The sequence below is a fragment of the Amblyomma mixtum genome, chromosome 5, assembly GCF_055824585.1.
Source record: "Amblyomma mixtum isolate Tamu chromosome 5, ASM5582458v1, whole genome shotgun sequence".
NCBI classification, from domain to species: Eukaryota; Metazoa; Arthropoda; class Arachnida; order Ixodida; family Ixodidae; genus Amblyomma; species Amblyomma mixtum.
Window position 1 is genome coordinate 57,146,379 of NC_143016.1, and position 20,422 is coordinate 57,166,800.

Here is a 20,422-nt window from a genome sequence, read left to right on the forward strand (position 1 = left end):
GTGGCCGTTAGTAATAGGCCCGTTAATTTTTAGAATTTGTAGAACGCGGTTACACTTAGCGCTGCGGCTTAACAAGTTTAGTCCATGTCACGGCAAAAAATGCGTGCTATCCAAAAATGAGCCTCTCGGGCGCACGCACAGCAAAGGCTGTGCTCCAGCCACGTCACCCCGTGCGCTGGGGGCACGTGACAGCCCACGTGACAGGTTCGCAATCGAGAAAGGGGCGCAGGTGGGCGATCACTCCGGGTGCGCCAAACACGCGCATTTTTCGATAGCGGAAATTTTTTGAATTTACACAACCTGATTTGGCTATTCATAACGACTGGCTGCAGGTATCTGTGGATCTGCCGATGATATGTTGCAACAAAACCTTCAACGGGCGTTTAGTGGTTAGAACTTGTGTTCAAGGCACTAGTGGCTCTAAAATTTAACAGCCGATGATGCATCGAAACTTTTTCCGTCTCAGTGGAAAACGGCCGCTCCTGTAACCATACGTTGCATTTTTAATGCAGGATTAAAATTCCTAAAGCTCCCCGCCTTCAGAATCTGTTTCAGTTAAAAAATTTTCGCGTGACAGGCATGAGAGCACGCTTGATTATCTTGACCTATGCCTGAGTGATTTTCAAGAAAGTGATGTGTCTACTATGGCACACATTTAAAAGAAACCGCTACCAACTGCGTAGACAACTCTATTCCCAACAAAGTAAAAAAAAACATAGGAAAACAAATTCCTGGATTACGCGTAAAGTTTTTCCCTTAAAACTGAAACTAAAGAGATTGAAACGAACACGTGTCTCCCGAAACGGAATACAAGCTGCCCTGCGTCAGGCTGTCGGCCTTTAAAAGCGTCACTCTACTTCGAGCGCACACTGCTGAGCTTCATTAGGAGTGCTCCGAAGATGTTTTGAAAACTCTTGCCTCTCCTGCTTGGACCCTATTAAGGGCCGACAGTGTACTATAAGAGATTCAAAAGAGGCGCACGACTTTCATATATTGTTACAAGTTTAGTGCAAGAAAAATGCAACCACCTTACCACTCAACCTGATTCAACTCTTTTCTGTTGTTCGTCAAGATTGGTATTTTTATGCCGCAGAAGTCATCTCTATACTTCTAAAAGCCTGTTTTTAAAAATCAGTCGCGGGCTCTCCTGAAGCACCAAAGGTACTGCGTACGCCTAATGCTGTGCTTAAGCGCAAGATGCCCCATTGCGATCTATAAGCGGCGAAAGTGATAGTAATGCAGACATTATTCCGCGAGAGGTCATTGTATTAGCAGTTAAAAAAGCCTAGGGAGAAAATGAGCTCACATACTGGTTTACTCAACGGCCATATTTTTTTCTTTCAGACGATGTGCATGAAAACTGGCGCTTTGCTTTTGTGGGCTGTGACGACAGCCTCTGGCCTCAGTACGCCAATGAACTGCACCCACATCTCTCCTTACTCAACGCAGCTGCAGCGTGTTAAGCGCTGCAACGTGACTGTTGAAAACGGATACGTCCACGCCGCTTGTACCATTCTTGTAGGGCTGAAACTTTGGCAATTTTTCATTGGTGCCGACCCGGATACGGTGACGATAGAACAGCTGCTCGTGTCCGACGAACCTGTGGGCAACAAAACCCCTCAGGGCAGTATCGTCTGCATGTCGCTCCGATCAGTCAAGGTTCGAAAATGGGATGACTTTCCGCCAGCCAGTGATAAGCAGTATGACCAAATCATTACGTCCGATGACAGAAGTTTTCACCCCTTCAGCGTTTACTACCTGCTCCCATACGTTCGCCACATGACATTTGAAAGCACGTTCGGCAAGCCTCCGCAAGCTGCTGCCGCCGTCTGCAACGGAAGTCTAGCTGACGGAAGCTGTAGCTTTGACGTCTACGGCTTCGTCGGCATTTATGGATACACGTTTGCCCCTCATATCGGCCTTCAAGATTCATTCATTAAGTTCTGGAATATTCACAACGTCACGACCGAGGCTGTGAACGTCACGTTCGCAGACACAGTGAAGACAGTCCCTGCATGGCTGTTTCAGTATGTCGTCATCACTCCTGTAAAGCGTTTTTTATTCTATAAATGCAACTTTGGTCAAATCGGTGTTCTCGATATACCGCCAACCGAACGCCTCGAGTTTTTCCACACACCCATTCAGAAGATCTCTCCATTCGTGTTCCGCCTTCTGAACAAAGGCGTCACGTATGTCTCGCTTATCGGCACAAAATTATCCGAAATTCCAAAGGCAATTTTTTACTTAGAGCGGCTAGATACACTCGACATGTCCGATACCAATGTTCCACGTGACATAGAGTTCCAGTACTGTCCAGGGAATTGTCTCCAGAAAAGCAGCGTTCAGCGGCTAATTATGAGTGGAAGCAACCTCAGCTCATTACCAAATCGCGCCTTTTGTGGATTTCTGCTTCTCAAGACACTTGAGCTAGAGAACTGTCACATAACGCAACAATCTGGGTCTCCATTTGAATGCCTGGAAAACCTCCAGTACCTCTCTATCGCTGGCAACAAGATTAGGCATTTGGACGAAGAAAATTTGAGGGGACTTAAGAAACTCATTTTTCTGAACCTCAATGCAAACCAGATCGTGCACTTCGAAGGCCCGCATGTATTCTCCAGTTTGATCTCCTTGACTCGACTCATGCTGTCTCAGAACGAGATTAAAGAACTACGACTTGGTGCAGTGGAATATCCGCCTATCGAGGAGCTAAATCTTGCATATAATAGAATATCAAAGTGGAAGGGACCTTTATTTACTCGCATGAGTAAACTGAAAAGACTGCTCTTAGAGCACAACGAGCTGTCCACAATAAGCGAAGACATGTTGCGTGACATCAACAATGTCAGCTACGTGAACCTCAGCTCGAATCCCTGGGACTGCTCAGGCTGCCAGCTGAAGAACCTTATTTCCGTGCTGCAGAAGTACCCTGCTCAACGTAACAACGCAGAATGCAAACAACCTGAGGAGCTCGTAGGAAGGCTTGTTCTCGAGGTGCCCAGGGATGAGGACGACTGCGCCCCGCCCGACCACTACAGAATTTACGGTGTTCCGGCGCTCCTCTCTATCATGGTCGCCTCCTTGGTTCGCTACGCCGTTTACAGGAACCGCTGGTACTGCATGTACAGCCTGCTGTACCTCAGAGTCGCCGTTAAAGCATATCGAAGACAGACGCACACAGGACGCTTTCTGTGGGACGGCTTCCTCTCCTACCATGACTCGGACGCCAAGTGGGTGCGAGACGTGCTCCTTCCAAAGCTCGAAGCTTCCATGAAGTTTCGGCTCTGCGTAGCCGAGCGGGACTTCATCCCGGGCCTCCCGATCACCGAGAACATCTGCCGGGCCATAATGCAGAGCCGCGTGTCGCTGTTCTTGCTGAGCCGGGAGTTCTGCCACAGTCGCTGGTGCATGTTTGAGCTGAGCCTGGCGCAGCATGAACTGTTTGAGAAAGACCGCATTGATGGCATAGTGTTCATAAGGAAGAACGACGTGGAAGAGTCTGAGATGAGCCCCATGCTGGCGTACCTCATCAAGTCCCGCACCTACGTTCAGCTGCCACCCGATGGTTCGAACGAGGCCCTGAACAACCTCTTCTGGCTCCAGGTCCAGGCTGCTCTGCAACAGTAGTCATGCGGCTCTAAACTTTCCTGCTTCCAAGTATTAGGCCGTTTAGGCCGTTGAATGTGCTAGCAGTCTTTTATTACACTGCCGGTGTTTCCATAGCGACGTTCTCAATAAATCTTAGACACCAGCCATTCGCCTCAGAGTCCACACAGCGCTGACGCTAGATCGCTTTATAGAGGCCATACCTGCAGTCCAATCCTGGTATCGCTTAATAAGGGCTTAATAAAGTTACGGCAGATATGCTAGCGTATACTCTTTACGGATTACACTGTGCATTTGTATTTGTCGCCGGCTATGAACCATTTGTAGGCTACGCTCCACCTCTGCTGGATGTCGCGAGTAATTTTCAGGTTAAACCTTACCATCCTGCCCTCGGAGTGCGCACTTAGTGTGCAGAAAAACGTTACATACATACTGCGATTCAAAAGCGCTATAAAGTGAAGGGCACAGTGCTTCAGGAAAAGCAACACATGGAAATCAATGCTGTAAAAACTATATGAAACGAGACTTTATGTATTGCAGTAAACACCTTTCTCGAATTTCGAAAAAACGCTTGTGCTACACGTGGTCAGCACTGCGGGTATAGGTCTGATTGCCAGCTTAAGCGTCTTTGTAACTGCACTCTCGTAAAAAAGCATTTAGACGTTCGAAACACTTTGCTAGTTATTATTGCATGCCAGTTTGTATATTGCATCATGTTCAGCCGTCTGATCCTCCGGTCCTGTAAGTACAGACAAAGCTTGGTGCAGCTAAATATGTTCCAATAACCACTCCAGGATACATAACACAAACAGTTATCCATATAACCAGCCAAATCAATGCTGACATCAGTTGCAATGCATGCCCTAGATTTAGAATTATAGGTTGGTTTAACTGATGATTCTACCAGACAAGCAATATGCACAGATGATGAGCTAGCATACAGCTCAGGCAGGAAAAAATTACTGCGCAGTGGAATAAATTCCTTAGTTACACACTGAAACCCGTATTCATTTAGGGCACCTTCAGTGTACAGTAGTGCTAATAGCACTAAGTAAATTTTTGTAGCAGGCAGTTTCGCTTTCATTGTTTGCGTCAAGCGCAATGGTTCGCTGTGTATAACCGGGGGCTATATTTTCAAGGAGTCAGTGACTTTTCAATCAAATCGGCCAAAGGTGATGTGCCTCCCGGCGGCCACCTCAAACAACATTAAGAGGACGTCTGCTATGGCGTCATTACGGTGGCCAACCAAGAGACATCTGAGTCACTTGAACCTCGCATGCAGTGGAGAAACGGCACTCTACTTGGCATCCGCAAGTTTGGCAACTCTAACAAGGGCCGGTTCACCTTTGCCGGCACGGTGAAGCCTAGGTTCGCGCAATCAAACACCGAGATCGTCTCAGTGCAGCCATATTTGTGCACTATTCCGACCTGCAGCTTGTGTGGAACTGTCGGCCATCGGGCGGACTCTTGCCCCAACCCAATCCAAGATAAGTGTGGCCTCTGACGACAGCAGGCATCCATGGAAGAGGGGGTGCGGGCCCCTCACGAGTGAATATCCAAATGTGCGGTTTGTGGTGGTGGCCATGCCACGGACTTGCGGGAATGCACTGCTAAGTGTCGTCACAGCAAGGCATGCGCCCCAAAGGGCGGGAAATCCAGCGTGACGGGAAGGCAGGCACGTCACCCCGGCGGCGTCGGCTGCGATGCTTCACCACATTACGGCGACGTCACCGGCTCATAGCGACAGATGCCTACTGCCGGGAATGACATCAAGGGCTCACAAGTGCCATACCCGCCCCCCCCCCTCCCCCCCACGGCGGCCCGGAAAAGCAAGCCCGCTCCCAAGACAAGAATGGCGCGGCCGGAGCCTGTGCCAACGCCGTCAAAAATGGCAAACAGGTGAGCGGGTCGGGTAGGGGTGCCTTCTCCTCCCACCTCCCCTCCCTTTCCCCTCACTCAGGTGCTGACGCTGAGCTCCATAACATTGTTGCTTCTCTCCGGGCCCAAAACGAGATGCTCCTCGCCAAATTTGAAGCCTTCACAAACTTCAGAGACTAAGACAACTCTCCCTCTCCCCTCCCACGCGGAAGCTATGGAGAGCGAGCGGCTCTGGAACCTTCCCTTGCCGTTCTCGAAGTCCGTCTTAATGCTAAATTTGACACCCTGTTCGAGACAGCAATGAAACGCTTCATCGCTCGAGTTATAGAGGCTACACTTAGGTGTTACTATAACCAATAAACTTAGCTGGAACAAACATGTAACCAACATATGTACGTCATCCTTTCGGAAACTTTGCTTTCTTAGGCATAAATTAAAAGGTGCCCCTTCTAGTGCAAAGCTTCTAGCCTACACATCCATCATCAGACCGAAACTTGAGTACGCATGCACCGTTTGGGACCCTTACACAAAACATAACATTGAGGCACTGGAAATTATCCAGCGAAAGTGTGTTAGATTCATCTTTAATAAATATCGTTCTACTGACTCTCCAACCACTCTTATGGCACAAAACAACATACAGACATTGAAAACACGAAGAAAAATTCAACGATTGAAATTTCTTTTCCTAGTCAAGAATAACCAACTCTCCATGAGCCCAGATTTATTTCTTAAACCGATCACAACGCGACTAACACGACATCGTCACACGGAATCACTAACACCTTACAGCGCTAGAATCAATGCTTTTAGATACTCACTTTTTCCTCACACAATAACTCAATGGAATGAACTCCCGCCTGAGGTTGTAAACAGCATCGATGCCATTAACAAAATTACTTATTGATAATTGCTGACTTGTTTTTATGTGTTTTTTTCTTGTTCTTTACTATGTTCCATTACTGTTATGTGTGTTTTGTGCTATGTGATCTGCCGCGTCTCTTTTTTTTTTGTGCTTTTTCCCCTCCTGCTTGGACCCATCTAAAGGGTCTGCAGTATTCTGTAAATAAAAATAAAAAAAATATTGAACACTCGACTACATACAGGCTATCCCCTCTATGATCGCTCAACACATCGCGACTAACCCCCGTCTTTCTCTCAGAGCCGATCCCCTTAAGGACGTATCTGGTCGGCCCTCCAATTTGTCCCGCCGAGTCAGTGACCTCGATGATGGCGAAGACTGCTGCCTCTTTCTAGGTGCTGAGATTCGGCCCCTCGTAACTGGCTCGGGGGCAGCCCCACTTCCACCTCTCACCTCTAAACCTGAACATAGCGGGATAGCCTCGGTGTAGGCGCTCCCCCCTTTCCAAATCGGCTTCCTCCATTACGATTACTCAAAGCAACTGTCGGGGGCTGCGGTCCCGTTCCAAGCGGGCCGACCTCCGGCTTTTTCTTCCAACCTTTGAGCATATGCCAGCCGTGGTTGCCCTCCAAGAGCCAGGGAAACGCGCCACACTAACAAATCATACGACGTTCTCGCAGGACCCCTCGTCTGGTCTATGCGTCCATAGAAATTGTACAGCCAACCAGATCGACTTAGACCTGCAACTTGAACACTCCTATGTAATGGTAACCCCATTCACACTCCACGACCAGGACCCACCGTTTCGCATACTCAATCTATACTGGACTACGAAATTGCCGAATGTGTCATACGCGGACCTCGTTAGCCGCGCGCAGAGAGTTGCGGGTCGGGACCGCCTCCTCATTGTGGGCGATTTCAACACAACCGATCGGGTGTGCGGTCACTGCCGTGAAGAGAAGCGGTGACGCAAGTTGGAGTAGCTTGCGTCACCGCCGGGCCTCACTCTCCCCACTGATCCAGCACACCCAACTCGTATAGGCAACTCCGTGACTAAGCATACATGTACTGACTTGACCTTCACCAGCAACATTCAGTATGAAGACTGGGAGAACACCGAGGGAACCCTCGGCAGCGACCACTGACTCCTGAACACTACGATGAAGACCCATCCGTTCGCGCGACCAACAACACAAGCGCCGCTCGCAGCATGAACCAAGGTCAGGCAAAATTACAATACTGCGACACCCACACATGAGCAAGGCTAGCAGTCTTGGTCCCAACAATTGCTCTCTGGCCTTTGCTCTTCCGAAACTCAAATTCAGCTCCCAGAGGTGGTTTCGGATGCGGACAACCAGCTGCGCCACCTCTGGGAGGCCCGACATTGCCTTGTCCGTCGGTGGCGCAGGCAAAAGTACAAATGGAAACTTAAATCTCGCATCGCCGAGCTCACTCAACGAGCGGCTGAGTGACCAGGTGGTTCGCGCGGCCCGCCGGGTTTGCAACAAGCGTTGGCGGTTACGATGTAAGGAGGCCTTGCGGCTGGCGCATGCATTTGTAACCACTCGAATTCTACATTCTACTCCGCAGCTGCACCTACGGAACCAAGACGAGGATGCTCTCGAAGTCATCCTTCACAAAATTACTATGCGGGCTCTGGATCTCCCCGCGAACCCACCCAACAAGCGCCTCCTGGGGCTGGGCATGTTAATACCTTCCGGGAGCTCCGGGAAGCGCACTTGACACACCAATACACACGTCTCTCGAAGCAATCGTCGGGTCGCCGCCTCCTTGCCCGTCTACACATCCAACACACCACTCTCATGGAAGAGCGCTTACGTATCCCATCCCACTGGAGATGCGCCCTCCACGAGCGCCCTCTGCCCGCGAACTTGAACTGTGAGGACCCTAATGGCCGGTGCATGGCACAGGCGGAAGCCTGTGCCATGCGCCTGTGCCACTATGGATCGAAATCCGGCGTATTCTACGGGGATGCGTCCGGCCCCCACCATGGGGTATGGTACACGGCCGCAGTCGTCCACCAATCCAAAACAGTGAACGGTCTTACTTTCCGAGCCCGTGACATAACACACGCGGAGGAGGTCGCAATTGCGTTGGCTGCATCTGATTCCACTTCGAAAACAATTATTTCCGACTCGCGAGGGGCCTGTAGGAACGTTGAGAAGGGCTGGGTACCGTACCTTGATTATCGCCTTCTCCAAAACAGCGTATACACCTGGCGCCCCACTCACCGGCATATCGTTTGGGCTCCTGCTCACATGGGAAGCTAGTTGGGAGGGAAACTAGGCAGCTGACGCCACCGCCCGCGCGCTCTCTCACCGGTCATTTCCCTGCAACCCCGACGATCAAGAACTCGAATTCACTCCAGCTTACTCCTTCAAAGATATTGTTTTACTTTATAAATCTGGCGACGGTCGTTATCCCCGCCCTTGTAAAGGTCTCACAAAGGCGGAGGAGCGGCGTCTCCTTCGCCTGTCTACTAGTACATTGCTGTGCCCGGCTGCTCTCAAACACTTCGAGCCTTCTTTTTCAGGCAGCGGTCCGCACTGCGCAGAAAAGCCATCGGGCATCTACCACATGGTGTCAGCTAGCCCCTCCAACTTTGCTATGCCCACTCACCTAACCCAACCAGGGAGGACTGGGAGGCGACCGTGCTCGGTGATCTCATCTGCAGGCCCAACGGGCCTTGGTCGGGCGGGACCGGGCGGCGGCCGACGCCACTGAAGTCCCGAACTAGTGACCTCCACCTGGTATTTATAAGGACTGGCCCCTTTGAGTCAGCTCAAACATAACCTCCTTAAGTGTATCCGCGCATAAATGTTCTCCGCCACCACCACCGTCACCCGTTTTCGAACGTGTAATAATACGAAGGGAGCGTTGGCGGGCGGACGCGAACGGAGCCAAAACGAGACAGTTAATAGTCGTCTAGAACAGGTGAAGGGGGAAGCGCTTGCTTGGCGCAGCGCATGCTTTGGAAGAAGGCGGCTGGCGAGTGGAATGGAGTTAATAACAGTGTATGAGCTAGTATCTCGTGTGCCGGTGAGCACGTACGGGTCTCTGTGTCACAGCAACGTCATATCATCAAACGGATGTCGGGTAAGAGTTTGCATGCGCGTGTGTAAAAAAGCCTGTTACACTAGGCAAGCTAATGGGATCCGCCATGGTAGCTCAATGGCTTTAGAATCGGGATACTGATCCCAAAGGTAGCGCGCTAGAACTCTAAGTTCGGGGACGCTGCATATAGATTCGAGCGAAATGCAAAAACGTCGGCGTGCTACTCGATCACAGCGGAAGCTAGGAAACCCAGGTGGCCTAAATTAATCTGGAGCCCTTCACTACTATGTACCTCATAGCTCATGTATCGCTTCTTAAACACCATATATTAATATTCTCCTTGAACTCATCACGTATCATGAACTAAAGCAGTATTTTCTTTCTTTTGACTATCTTTGGCTTATGCTTTATTTTATTTTTTTGAAGAGTCTCCTGACACTGACTAGTTCTTTTGTTTGCAATTTGTTTTGTTTCCATCTGCTATTGTATGACTGTCTGTACCACAACACCGTATAATTATTTATTGTACCTGTATTCACTGAATTGCCTCATGTATTACCACTCCATTACCGTATCAGTTAAATCACAGGAGGGATGTTTGGAACAACCGACTGCTAATTTTTTGCAAACCTGTATAAATCTCGGTTTCAACGAAACGTTCACAAATTCCTTGGGCAAGTATTCATTCCATTTGGCGGTTCGTGGTTGACGATGTTCCGATTTTAATTTTTGGACCAAGCTCACCACGGTTCTCATTGGGTCCTATAAATTAAATATAACTGCAGGGACATATGTAAATAGCACTTACTACAGACACACCAAACTCATTCGCAAAACAGGTGCTGAAGAATGAGGGACGCCTTCTACGGCGGACAATTGTGTCAATACGGAATGCGCATGCATTAACATAAATCTCACACAAAGCGTATCTACAGAACACGATGCTTCAGAATGTCGTGCATGCTTGCAATAACTCTTCACTAGTGCAGAGAAATCCACTGTTCTTTAGAAATTAAGGTGACATCAGAGATTCTCAATGTGAGCGATATAGAGCTACTCTATAAATGCAGTCTTAAGATCGGCTATCGTCAGGGCAGAGCAGGACGCTACTGTAATAAACTTAGACGCACTCAAGGCCCCCTAACTATTACGCGGTACTGTCGGAGCCGAGTCCAGCGGCTACACGCGGGAGTTTATGGGCATTCGGTCTTCATAAATCGGTGCCCACTGCTGAGAAAGCCTCATTAGTTTTAGCGGTAGAATTATATGTGGCGTTACCCTGAGCAGAAACGCGGAGGTTAACGAAAGGTGTTCAGCTTAAGTTCAGGATTACGCAGCGAGCTATGGAAAGAAACATGATTGGTGTAACATTAAGAGACCGGAAGCGAGTAAAGTGCGCGAGGGAACAAACGTGTGGGAATGACAAATCAACAGGAAGAGATGGGCTTGGGCAGGGCATGTAATGCGAAGCCAAGATAACTGCTGGTCCTTTAGGGTAACGGAGTGGATTCCAAGAGAAGGCAAGCGTCGCAGGGGGCTGCAGAAAGTTAGATGGGCGGGTGAGATTAAGAAGTCTGCGGGGATACGATGGACGTGGCTGGCAAATTACAGGGTTAATTAGAGAGATAATGGGAGAAACCTTTGCCCTGCAGCGGGCGTAGTCAAGCTGATGAGGTAGACGATGATGAAGGTGATGATGCTGAACTGGCCAGCCCTGTGGTGTTCCTCGCACATGTTGAAGACGCAGTGTTTTCCGGTCTTCCAGACGTGCTATATATAGCGAACCCGACACATTTAGAAGAATGAAACAAGAACACCATGGAGTTAGGAAACTTGGTCGAAGTGGAGATGTGACAATATGCAAAAGTATCACTTTATAAAATATAAAAAAAGGAAGCGAGCCAGGTACGGACTTGAACGCGCGTTGATTGCGTTTCAGTATTCTAAAGAGCACTTTTGAACCGGCTACACGCGATGTGCGCGAAACACCCGAGGAATTTTCGGATGACATGCAAGGAAACCTAACCGGCGAGATTTCTGAGTGAAATCTGAAGTTTATGTCCTGTCTTGAGAGGCGCATTAGCCTTATATGCATTTCAGAAAGGATTCGCTTGGCTAAAATAAGAGAGCCAGGGGATATAAATAACAACCCAGATGCATTATTGCCATTGCAGCGACCCGACTAAACGACAGCAACACGGTGCTGCACACACTTCAAATATATTGCACAACAACTGAATATTAATGTTTACTAGTTTATGTATTGGACTGAAAATTGTGCTGTCAAAAAATTCCATTAGTATATTCGGCATCTTTTTCATTTAGATATTTGTATAAAAATAAAAAAAAGCCCCGCATGCTAGTGAAGGCACCGATGGCTGTATATCAGGTGCCAGATACCAGTAGCGCAGGTACCAGAAGCTCACAAAGGAGGCTCGCTTTTCTGGCTTCGCACTGGGTTTTTATTATAACTATTACTTGTCAACTTTTCCCCCTTGTTTGCCATCAGGAAAAAAAAATGCAGCTAGCCGCGTGGTAATGAATAACACTAATTGATAAAAACGCAAGAACTGTTACATACATAGGATACGTGTCCAGCTTTCATTAATGATATCCAATTCACATCGGTGAAGTCTCCACTAACGGTCTCTGAAAAGTTTTTTTCTTTGCATTTTCGAAAAGCCAGCGTCCCACATGTTTTACGCTGTTAATTTAACGTGCTTCCGGTGCTCTGAATATGCACCTTAACGTTTCCTTCAAAAATACGAGGAAAATGGCGCGAAACTGAAATAGAAAAAGTATAGACCTACTTTCATACCTTCGGTTGGATCTCATAGAGAGCAGAAGGCAGCAAATAAATATTTCGGTGAGGTTTGGCTCTCATCCCGTAAGTACGTCAGCTTAGACGTTTCTCCGTGGCAACCGCGAAAGCAATCTGCCTGCCAAATTTATTTTTCAGATCCACAGGCAGCGCTCCTTTAAACACTTCGATCAGGCTCCTGAGTCCAGAGTTGCACTCGGGTAGGCTAGCAATGTTTCTAGGTACCTAAACCATTAAGTGTGGAAGCATGGGAGTCAATGGAATATCCGCTGCAGGACCATGTAAGGGTTTTGAAAAAGGAGACGAGAAAAGCTTGCAGAACGACAAGGGGTACGCTGCGGTGTGCTTTGGACGATCGTAAGTGCATGGAGAACATTAGGTTGATCATTGGACGTTACGTTTATCGCAGGTTTGGTCGTCTCTTATACATTGGTCGCATGCCCCACGTTTGCTTAGGCGGTGAAGGTATTTGAAATTATTTGCTTCGTTACTTATTCACTTCACTAATTATGTGCCTAGGGACAATGGTACATTACTCAGCGTACTAAACGTGCATGCAGAGCTGCATTCAGAGCGACTGTTTTGCCGCCTATCGCCGCGCCGATCAAACATCCGCTGCCTTGGTGTCGGTGCAGCCGATAGAGGGCAGCACATCTCCAACCGTTGAAAAGAGTTTTGCTTGAAGCCCGCCGCTGGCCCTACTTGCGTTTCTCCTGCCTGCTTCTATTACAGCACGTCGATATTGATTCTATCGCATTTCACATTGCCCTAATAGTCTTTTTCGCTTGTAGCGGTTTTTGAATGCTCAGTGCTCAAGGAATACATTAACAGGTGGTTTTGGTTTTTGAGGAAAGCAGGTGACGCACGAACTGTTTCGCATATCTCGGTAAACAGCTGAACCGCGCAACCACCGTGATTGTTACGTCCTTTATTGCTGGTGGCAGGGTACAGACTGGCGGGAAAGCCGCCAACACGTGACACATGGTAGCTCAGGGTTGCTTGGCCCTAAAGATTGTCCCGCTATAACACTCCTCCCCCCTACGTCACGAAGTCCTTCAGATACGCAGGGCGGCTGCGTTGGCGCTGTGGTCGCTGGACTTGAAGGGAAGCACTCGCTTCACGGTCCTCACCACAGGAAGCAGATTCGGTACTGGGCGCTGCAGCCTCCTCCAGTCTTTCTCCTTGGTCCCGTCTTCCAGGGTCCTCTAGGCTTGAAGGAATGCCAAGCCCGGAACACCCTGCCGGGGAAGCAACCAGCGGTTCCTCCTCTTCACACATCCCAGAAGCGAAACTGTCCAATGCGTAGCTGGCAGAACGACTTCTGAGTTGGTCAACATGACGTCTCCATCGACGACCGTCCTTGGTGACGACCAAGTACGACACTGGTCCTGTGACAGCATCCACAATGCCCGGCAACCACTTGGGCCCATAGAGATAGTTGCGCACAAACACTCGATCCCCCACATCAAACAGTCGCACTGCCTGGCTACGGCGCTGCATCACCTGCTCTTGTTTCTGCTGCACACTGGACTGCAGGTCAGGATGCAGACGCTCTAACACAGTTGAAAGTTTCCTGCCCATTAGCAATTCGGCCGGGCTCTTGCCTGTTGTAGCATGAGGCAGGATATGCTGGGTCATTAAAAACCTAGCCAGACGTGTGTCGATATCGCCTCCAACCATTCGCTTGAGTACTCTTGGTTTCGCGCACCATGCGTTCTGCTTGACCATTCGAAGAAGGGTGATATGGGGCAACGGTCACATGTCGGATTTGATTCCGGCACATGAAGTCTCTGAACTCCTCCGAACAAAAGGCAGTGCCATTATCAGAAACAACAGTTTCTGGAATGCCATGGGTAGCAAAAAGGAAACGAAGCTTCGCACAAACTGTAGCTGTCGACATGGAATTCATCCGGCACACTTCCAACCACTTTGAGTGAGAGTCCACCACAATGAGGAAAACTTTGCCTTGGAAGGGCCCAGCAAAATCGATGTGTAGTCTTGTCCAAGGACGCTTGGTGAATTCCCAAGGGTGAATCTTTGCAGCTGCTGGCGCAGACCTGGATTCCTGACAACGTGCACAGTCTCTCACTTTCTGCTCAACATCTCTGTCGATTCCTGGCCACCACACGGCTCCTCTGGCAAGCCCCTTCATCTTGACAATTCCTGGATGAGTTGTGTGAAGAATGTCCATGACATACGGTCGAGCTGGCTCTGGAATGACCACACGACTGCCCCACAGCAAACAACCTTGGTACACCGACAGTTCATGCTTGCGGCTCACAAACGCTGCAAACTCTTCTGGCAGCTTACCCTCTGGCCACCCATGCTGCACCCAATTGCAGACTCTAGCCAACAGCTTATCCCTTGACGTGAATCTTGCCACCTTCCTAGAGTTCCATGCTACTTCCGGCGCCATTTCCAGCATCCCTACTTCCCAAAGACGCTGCTCCTCTTCCTCTGCCCTACTGGCTCTCAGTGGTAAACGACTGAATGCATCAGCATTGGAAAGCTTCTCCGCTGGTCGATACTCAATTTCATAGTCATAAGCCGATAACATGAGGGTCCAACGCAGCATCCGTGGTGATAGCACCTGGGGAATGGGCTTGGCATGGTGCAACAGTCCTAAGAGGGGTTTGTGGTCTGTCACAATTTTGAAATGTCTCCCATATAGAAACTGATGATACTTCTTTATGCCAAAGCCGATGGCGAGCGCTTCTCGGTCTGTCTGGGCATAATTCCGTTCTGCCGCACTCATAGTTCTCGACGCATATGCAACCGGTCTCTCGCTGCCATCTTCGCACACATGACTCAACACAGCACCCAGTCCGTACGGGGATGCGTCACAGGCCAGCACTAGGGGTTTGTTGACATCATAGTGCACCAGAACATGTGATGACTGTAGCAGATCTTTCGCCTGGCGAAATGCTTCCGCCTCAGCTTCCATCCAACGCCACTCGCGACCCTTGTCCAACAGCCGGTACAGTGGCTCCAAGGCATGAGCTGCTCCTTTAAGAAACTTGTTGTAAAAGTTCAGAGCTCCTAAAAAGGCTTGAAGTTCCTTTTTGCATGTCGGCTCTGGGGCCTTGTGAATAGCACGCACCTTGTCTTCTGTCGGCTGCACACCTGCAGAGTTCACACGGAATCCCAAGTAACACACTTCCTCAACACCAAATTGACATTTGTCAAACTTTAGTCGCAGACCGTCTTCATGAATTCTTTTGAGCACTTCTTGTAAACGAGCATTGTGCTGTACCTCATCCTTTCCACCGATCAAGATGTCATCCAAGAACACAAGAACACCATCAATTCCATGCAACAGTTCTTCCATGTACCTCTGAAAGATAGCCACTGCCACTGCCACGCCAAATTGAAGACGGGTTACGCGGAACAGTCCCCGATGTGTTGTAACCGTCAACAAGTCAGCTGTTTCTTCATCAACAGTCTTCTGTTGATACGCCTGTCCGAGGTCTAGCCTTGAAAACTTCGAGCAACCTGCCAGCCTGGCAAACAGCTGCTCCGGTGTCGGCAGGGGATACGTCTCCCACTGCACTACACGATTGACTGTGCTCTTGTAGTCCCCACAGATCCTTATCGATCCATCTTTTTTGACAACTGGAACGACAGGTGTTGCCCACTTCGAGTGCCGCACAGGCTGGAAAATGCCTTGGCTCACCAACTTGTCCAGTGCTTCGTCCACCTTCGGTCTCAATGCAAACGGTACTTGTCGTGGCTTCAGAAATCGCGGCGGAGCTGCCGGGTTCACCTCTATGCGTACAGGAGGCCCTTTACTTGTCCCAAGTCCAGGCTCAAAGACTGAAGAATACTTCTTGAGCAAGGCTGTTGTTCCCCTACTGCCAGTTCGACTCGGCTCGTACACACTGTGAACACCACTCAGACTTATTCCCAAAGACTTGAACCAGTCCCGACCGAGAAGTCCGATACTAGCACCCTTAACCACCACCAATCGCAGGCGATGTTCCTGCCCCTTGAATTCCACCTTCACGGTCAGTTCACCCAACACTCGTAGTTCCTTGTTATTGTAAGCTCGGAGATGAAGAGTACTTGGGCGCAACGCCCTTTTCGATATTCGCAGCTTCTGCATAGTCCGGTCGTTGATGACTGAACACACTGCACCAGAGTCCACCTCCATCTCTAGGGGACTTCCGTTGACGCGCACTTCCACTCTCACGGCTGGCTCTTCACCAGACAGCACGAACACGTCGTAAACGTCCGACGCAGCATTCTTGTGACGGCCTCCACTGGCCCGTTTTTTGTTCTGAGAGTTGGGTTCAGCCGAAGCGCGAGCTGCCGCCTTCCTCCTGCATGCTCTCACTATGTGCCCTCGTTGCTTGCAGAAGTGGCACTGCATATTCATGAATGGGCAACTGCTTGGCGAATGCGCACCCTTGCAGCGGAAACATACGCTTGTGCTTCCAGGCGAACCAGCCTGCTTATGGGTACCCTCCTTGGCTGTCACTGGCGCAGAGACCTTCGCAACACACGGGTCGAAACGCTGCCCGCTCACGCTGCCAACTTCACACGATGCGGCACTGCCGCGAATTTGCTCGGTCTGTCGCTGCGCAGATTCCATTGCAATGGCTTTCTCCCGAGCTGTAGCAAACGTAAGCTCCGGCTCCGCCAGCAACCGACGCTGAAGGGTCTCGCTTCGCACCCCGCACACTAGCCGGTCGCGCAACATGTCATCGAGCGACGCACCGAAATCGCAGTGTTCCGAGAGACGTCGCAATTCTGCGATGTAGTCGGCAATTGACTCACCGGGCTGCTGTTGACGTGTGCCAAACTTGAAACGCTGTACTGTCACCGACGGTCGCGGCGAGAAGTGGTTTGAGAGACGCCTGACGATCTCATCGTAGGCCACGGCCGACGGCGCATCCGGAGAACAAAGGGAGCGAACGATGGCATACGTTGCTGGGCCGCAAACGCTGCAGAGCGTTGCTCGCTTCTTCTCGTTACCGTCGATGTCGTTTGCTTGAAAGAAAAATTCGAGGCGCTCCAAATACAAGGGCCAAGACGTCGCCTCTGTTGGAACGAATTCCCCAATCGTGCCCAGCGCAGTTGCCATTTTTACCTCGTCGCCAATTATATGTTACGTCCTTTATTGCTGGTGGCAGGGTACAGACTGGCGGGAAAGCCGCCAACACGTGACACATGGTAGCTCAGGGTTGCTTGGCCCTAAAGATTGTCCCGCTATAACAGTGATGTACATCCAATGTTTTGTAAAATATGTAATAGCAGAATTGGAAAAAGAAAAACAAAGCCGGAGGGTGGCGGGAGAACGGGGGGGGGGGGGGATGTCACTTAATCTCTTCCTGAATAGTATGAAGCGATTAATGCCCAAATATATGCTGAATTGGTCATTGTCTACTTCCCATTTATAGAAAATTGGTACTCCTCATATTATTCATTGCGCAGTGGAACACCATTTAAGCGATACGCCTCTGCCACGGTAGAAGAATATGCTGTTTCTTCCACCGTGGCCTCTGCTCTACGATTGCAGGTGCTGCCACCGGTGGGGCTTGTGCGACTAAGGTTGCTCTTCGCGACCAATAATTACTTTAGCCGCCGCGGTGGCTCAGTGGTTATGGTGTTCGGCTGCTGACCCGAAAGACGCGGTTTCGATCCCGGCCGCGGCGGCTGGAATTTCTTTGGAGGAGAAATTCCAGAGGGCCGTGTACTGTGAGATGTCAGTGCACGTTAAAGAACCCCAGGTGGTCGAAATTTCCGGAGCCCTTCACTACGGCGTCTCTCATAGGCTGAGTCGCTTTGGGACGTTAAACCCCATAAACTTATTTGAAAGGGTGTGCGCTAAAAAGACGTACACAGGAAAAAGATAGAGACGACAGGAAAGAATCTCTATCCTTTTCCTGTGTACGTCTTTTTAGCGCACACCCTTTCAAATATGAATATGTACCAACTAGCCCGTCAAAAAGCTTTACCCCATAAACTAAACCAAACCAATAATTACTTTAGGTGACACCCACCAAGGTGAGCAGTCTGCTCACAATCCGGTTGGCAGGTTGTGATGACGTCAAGAGGAAGGGTTCCACCTGCCACCTAGATTGCTACTCTGGGAGTTTTCGTAGATTTTTCTCCGACGGCCAACGACGCCGGCTTTTCGCAACGCGTGGCCCTTACGTCGTCGCGTTAAAATCAAATGTGCTGAACGATATTGGTATTTGTGCACCATCTGTGACGCGACATCAAGTGCGCCCCAGGTCCCATAAGACGGGCAGGTTGATGCCATGCTACTTACACGACCGATGCGTGAATGGAAACATCTCGCTGAATATACTCAGTGGTGGTGCTTATTCGTAATTCAGTGACCACGCATGTAATATCCATTATACGCTAAATGATTTCATCCCAGAAGCAACGAAATGTCATGGAGTTTAATCGAACACGGCCTCGTGCCTTCCATCCACTAGTTTAAAACGCGCCTTCTGGCGATTCACCATGTAATGAAGATTCTTTCGAGAAAGCGCTTATAGGGGCACCTCCCTGATAAAAATGGTATATAAACTGCGTATAGAATTCTCATAGACTCTATTGCCCTCCTACAGGTATTTTCTCTTTTCTATTCGTAGTCTTTACACTGTCTAGACAAAAGTCGAACAAAAGTGCACGTGTATGGCCATGAATCTATAGACTGTCAATCGAATTTGTATTGGCTATAGGCTAGTATATAAGATTTGCCAGAAGAAAGTTATACGAGGGGGTACCCAAAAGAAACCGGACTTATTTTTGTTTGAACTTATTTGTTCACATTTTAAGCACAGACCTTCAATCTCCTTCAAAGTATTCCCCACTTGCAATGATACGCTTGTCGAATCTTTCATTCCATTTCTCAAAACATTGTTTAAATTCATTTTTTGTGATGCTTGACAGTGCCTCCGTCGTTTTTTTCTTCACCTCAGCAACATCAGCGAAACGCTTTCCATTCACCTATTTTTTCATTCTAGGAAACAAAGAAAGTAGCACGGGGCAAGGTCGGGAGAGTATGAGGGTTGAGGAATAGGGGTCATGCCATTTTTGGTCCAAAATTGTCGTAGAGACAGGGCTGTGTGAGATGGGGCCATTGCCATGATGGAAAAACCAGTCACCCGACCGCCACAAATCTGGCCGCTTCCACCGCCCACTGTTGCCCAATCTTTTCAAAACATCCAAGTAGAAAGCCTGGCTAACTGTCTGACCCTGCAGAACAAATTCTCAATGGACGACTCCTCTCACGTCGAAAAAACAAATCAGCATTGTTTTGAGGTTTGGTTTCACCGGACGAGCTTTCTTGAGGCGAGGTGAATTTGAAGTTTTCCAATGGCATGATTGTTGCTTTGATCCAGGATTCGATTCAGGAACACTTGAGTTGTCCCCATAGCATCGTCCTTGTACGTCTTTCTTAATATTTCAAGATTTTCCATTCAACTTTTTCCGAGCAAAAATCAGAATTTCACCGGCGCACGCTGTTCACGAAAATCAGCCATTGCAAAAACGACGCTCACACAAAACAGTCGTCACTCTAAAACTCTGCCTAAACTAGTCTGACCTCCTTCAACGACGGCACTCGGCTTACCGACTCTGGAATGTTCGTTCTATGCGCTCCTAGTGGCAAAACGCGGTACCACAGAAGCTTTGCCGACCAAAAAATTTAGTCCGGTTTCTTTTGGGTACCCCCTCGTAGACTTTGTAGACAAATGTATATTAACAGTCTATAGACTGTCTAAATTAATTTTTCTACGGGATCGACATGACGCCGCACTTGTAGGAAACGCTTTTAACGCGACAGCGTTAATTAAGGGCCCTAGCTCCGTCGCAGAAAAGCCGGCGTCGCCGTCTGTGGCGCTGGCCGTGAGCGAGAAATCCACGAAAAATCCCCAGAGAAGCATCTAGGTGGCAGGCGGGCCGCCACCTAGTTCACGCGTGACTTTGAGACGTCACCACAACCTGCTTACCGGATTGTGCGCACACTACCCAGTCTGGCAGGTGCCAGTTGAATTAATGACTGGTAGCGAGAGGCTGCTCGGGAGGAGCAACCTGAATCGCAGCACCTGCCATTGCAGGGCAGTGGCGCGTCGCTTAACCGCTGCACCACTGCTCCAGGAGTGGTATGAGGACTCCCAGGGATCTATGAATGTGAAGTATACAGAATGACGAATATATGGGCA

The 20,422-nt window shown here is 49.3% G+C and overlaps 1 protein-coding gene and 1 pseudogene across 2 annotated transcripts in view; both read left to right on the forward strand.

The window, feature by feature from the left end:
• Positions 1-1,217: 1,217 nt before the first annotated feature.
• LOC149342261 (toll-like receptor 2 type-2) lies at positions 1,218-5,494 on the forward strand. Its single transcript, XM_089544583.1, has one exon. The coding sequence runs from the start codon at positions 1,297-1,299 to the stop codon at positions 3,625-3,627; it is 2,331 nt and encodes a 776-aa protein (XP_089400709.1). The 5' UTR covers positions 1,218-1,296; the 3' UTR covers positions 3,628-5,494.
• LOC149342262 (uncharacterized) overlaps positions 5,459-20,422 on the forward strand; it is a 35,067-nt pseudogene continuing 20,103 nt past the window's right edge. Inside the window, exon 1 of the transcript XR_016283314.1 lies at positions 5,459-5,505. The product of XR_016283314.1 is annotated as an uncharacterized LOC149342262 (transcript). The remainder of the gene's footprint in view (positions 5,506-20,422) is intronic.